The 1,838-nt window shown below is 40.6% G+C and overlaps 1 protein-coding gene across 1 annotated transcript; it reads right to left on the bottom strand.

Annotated features, from left to right (window-relative positions):
* Positions 1-818: 818 nt before the first annotated feature.
* LOC110866544 (leucine-rich repeat extensin-like protein 3) lies at positions 819-1,262 on the bottom strand. The gene has a single exon (XM_022115688.1). It carries the CDS (start codon positions 1,260-1,262, stop codon positions 819-821), a length of 444 nt encoding a protein of 147 aa, XP_021971380.1.
* Positions 1,263-1,838: the final 576 nt, after the last annotated feature.

The raw sequence follows: 1,838 nt of genomic DNA, 5'->3' as shown, positions 1-1,838 counted from the left end.
TCAGTCCAACGGACGAAAGCTACGGCACCACCCGTGCCATCAAAATTCAAGGGTTTGCAATCAAGGAATTGTTTATACGTGCATCCTGAAATGTTTGGTTCTCAAATTGTCAAAAATATATATTTTTCAATAAATATTAATGAGAATTCCTTTGAAAGGTTAAGAGTAACCAACCGTTAGCAGGATTTTGGGGTACTGGTGGAGGTTGAACTCTCGGCCCATCATTTCGATTACCACGGTTTGCCTCATGCTGTGCAATCGCATCCGCGATGCGTTGGTTTAGTAAGGTATCAAGCTCAGCTTGAGTCGTGGGTAAAGGATTTTGAACATCACGTAAATTCCTCCTTCTTGGCGCCATGAATCTTCATATGAAAATCATATAGAAGAATTTTAGACCAATATTTAAAATAAATATTGTCGTTCATGGGCTCAAAAATAGAATGTAACACATCACCACAACACATACATACATCAAAATGAGATAAATCGATCATATCTCGTGCAAAAACATCCGTACAAAAATCATCACCAACATAAAAACAATTCCAACAATAACAAAGTATAAAAGAAGAGATACCACATACATATATATAGACGTCAACTTGTTACAAAATGTTTGTGAAGAAACAAAATATAGTTAGGAGTTACATTACTCCAAAATTCATGTCATAAACAAAATACAACTACAAAATAGATTTTTCTTCACATGGTTCTTCATCGTCTTCAAGTTGATTTTATATATATCTTCAAAAAGTCTCTTCTATTAGTCTTCTAACCTGCTAAGGGGATCTATCTCCTAATGCGACCACATACCAAGACTAGAGTGGGGGTGGGGGTGGGGGTGTAGATGCATCAATGACCCCTCGAACATAAGCCATATCCTCCTCTAAAGCGCTAACGCGCCCCTCAATAGACGGAGGTGGGGCATGGTGTGAAGGAAACAACGGTGCTGATGGAGATGGTGGTGGAGGTGATGTCGGTAACGGTGGTGGAGGAGGAGGGGATGATGTCGGTAGTGGGGGCAATGGGGATGATGATGGTGCGGCACTCGCAGGTGCTCGAGATGCAGACTGTGGAGTACTAAGCTCATCAAGGCGATGGAAAACGATGTCGAGCTGAATCTCGACAGATGTGAGCCTGAACTGATCAGTGGACGAAGGCATGTGACTCGGATAGTATGGGTCATGGGGACTCATGCTCAGTGGAGGATATGCAGGAAGATCTGCAAAGTATGGAGACGGGTAAGTAACAGTACTGTGCATGGAAGTAGGAAAATGATATGGATCTCCAAACAAAGGAACTTAAGTATGCAAAGGATACCCCGTCATAGGGTAGCTAGGAGTAGTGTAGGACGGCCCGGCAGCATACGGGTCGAAATGAGAACTGACCGTGGATGTGACATGTAGAAGCTAAATATTTAGCAACTAATAAATGATGTATGACTTGTGACTTTATATGAATGAATATGAATGAACAAGTATGAATATTATGATGATTATTTCCCTAAGTAGATGTTAGAGGTATGCGGGAATGATTAACTTGACAGATAAGTTTTGGGAAATCAGCTTGAACAAATGAGCGATGATCATGGAATGATGTAATAGGATAGCACTGAATCATGCAAGATTGATTTACCAAGTGTATTAGACAAGTTTTAAAGTAGTAATGACCGATTCATCGCGATGGATGATCGAATGAAAGCATGTTGTCGAAGTTCGAGGTATGTAATTACGAAGGGATACTATTAGACCAGTCAGAAGGTATGTATTCATGTTTCGGGGATGAAACCTTCCTTAAGGGGGGTAGACTTATAACACCCCAAAATATTAGAAGTCATA

Source organism: Helianthus annuus, chromosome 7 (assembly GCF_002127325.2).
Source record: "Helianthus annuus cultivar XRQ/B chromosome 7, HanXRQr2.0-SUNRISE, whole genome shotgun sequence".
In the NCBI taxonomy this organism is placed as follows: Eukaryota; Viridiplantae; Streptophyta; class Magnoliopsida; order Asterales; family Asteraceae; genus Helianthus; species Helianthus annuus.
This window is presented reverse-complemented; position numbering and strand designations above follow the sequence as displayed.

Coding starts and splice junctions, on each gene's coding strand:
- LOC110866544 (XM_022115688.1), bottom strand. CDS start 1,262: ATGCACAGTACTGTTACTTACCCGTCTCCATACTTTGCAGATCTTCCT.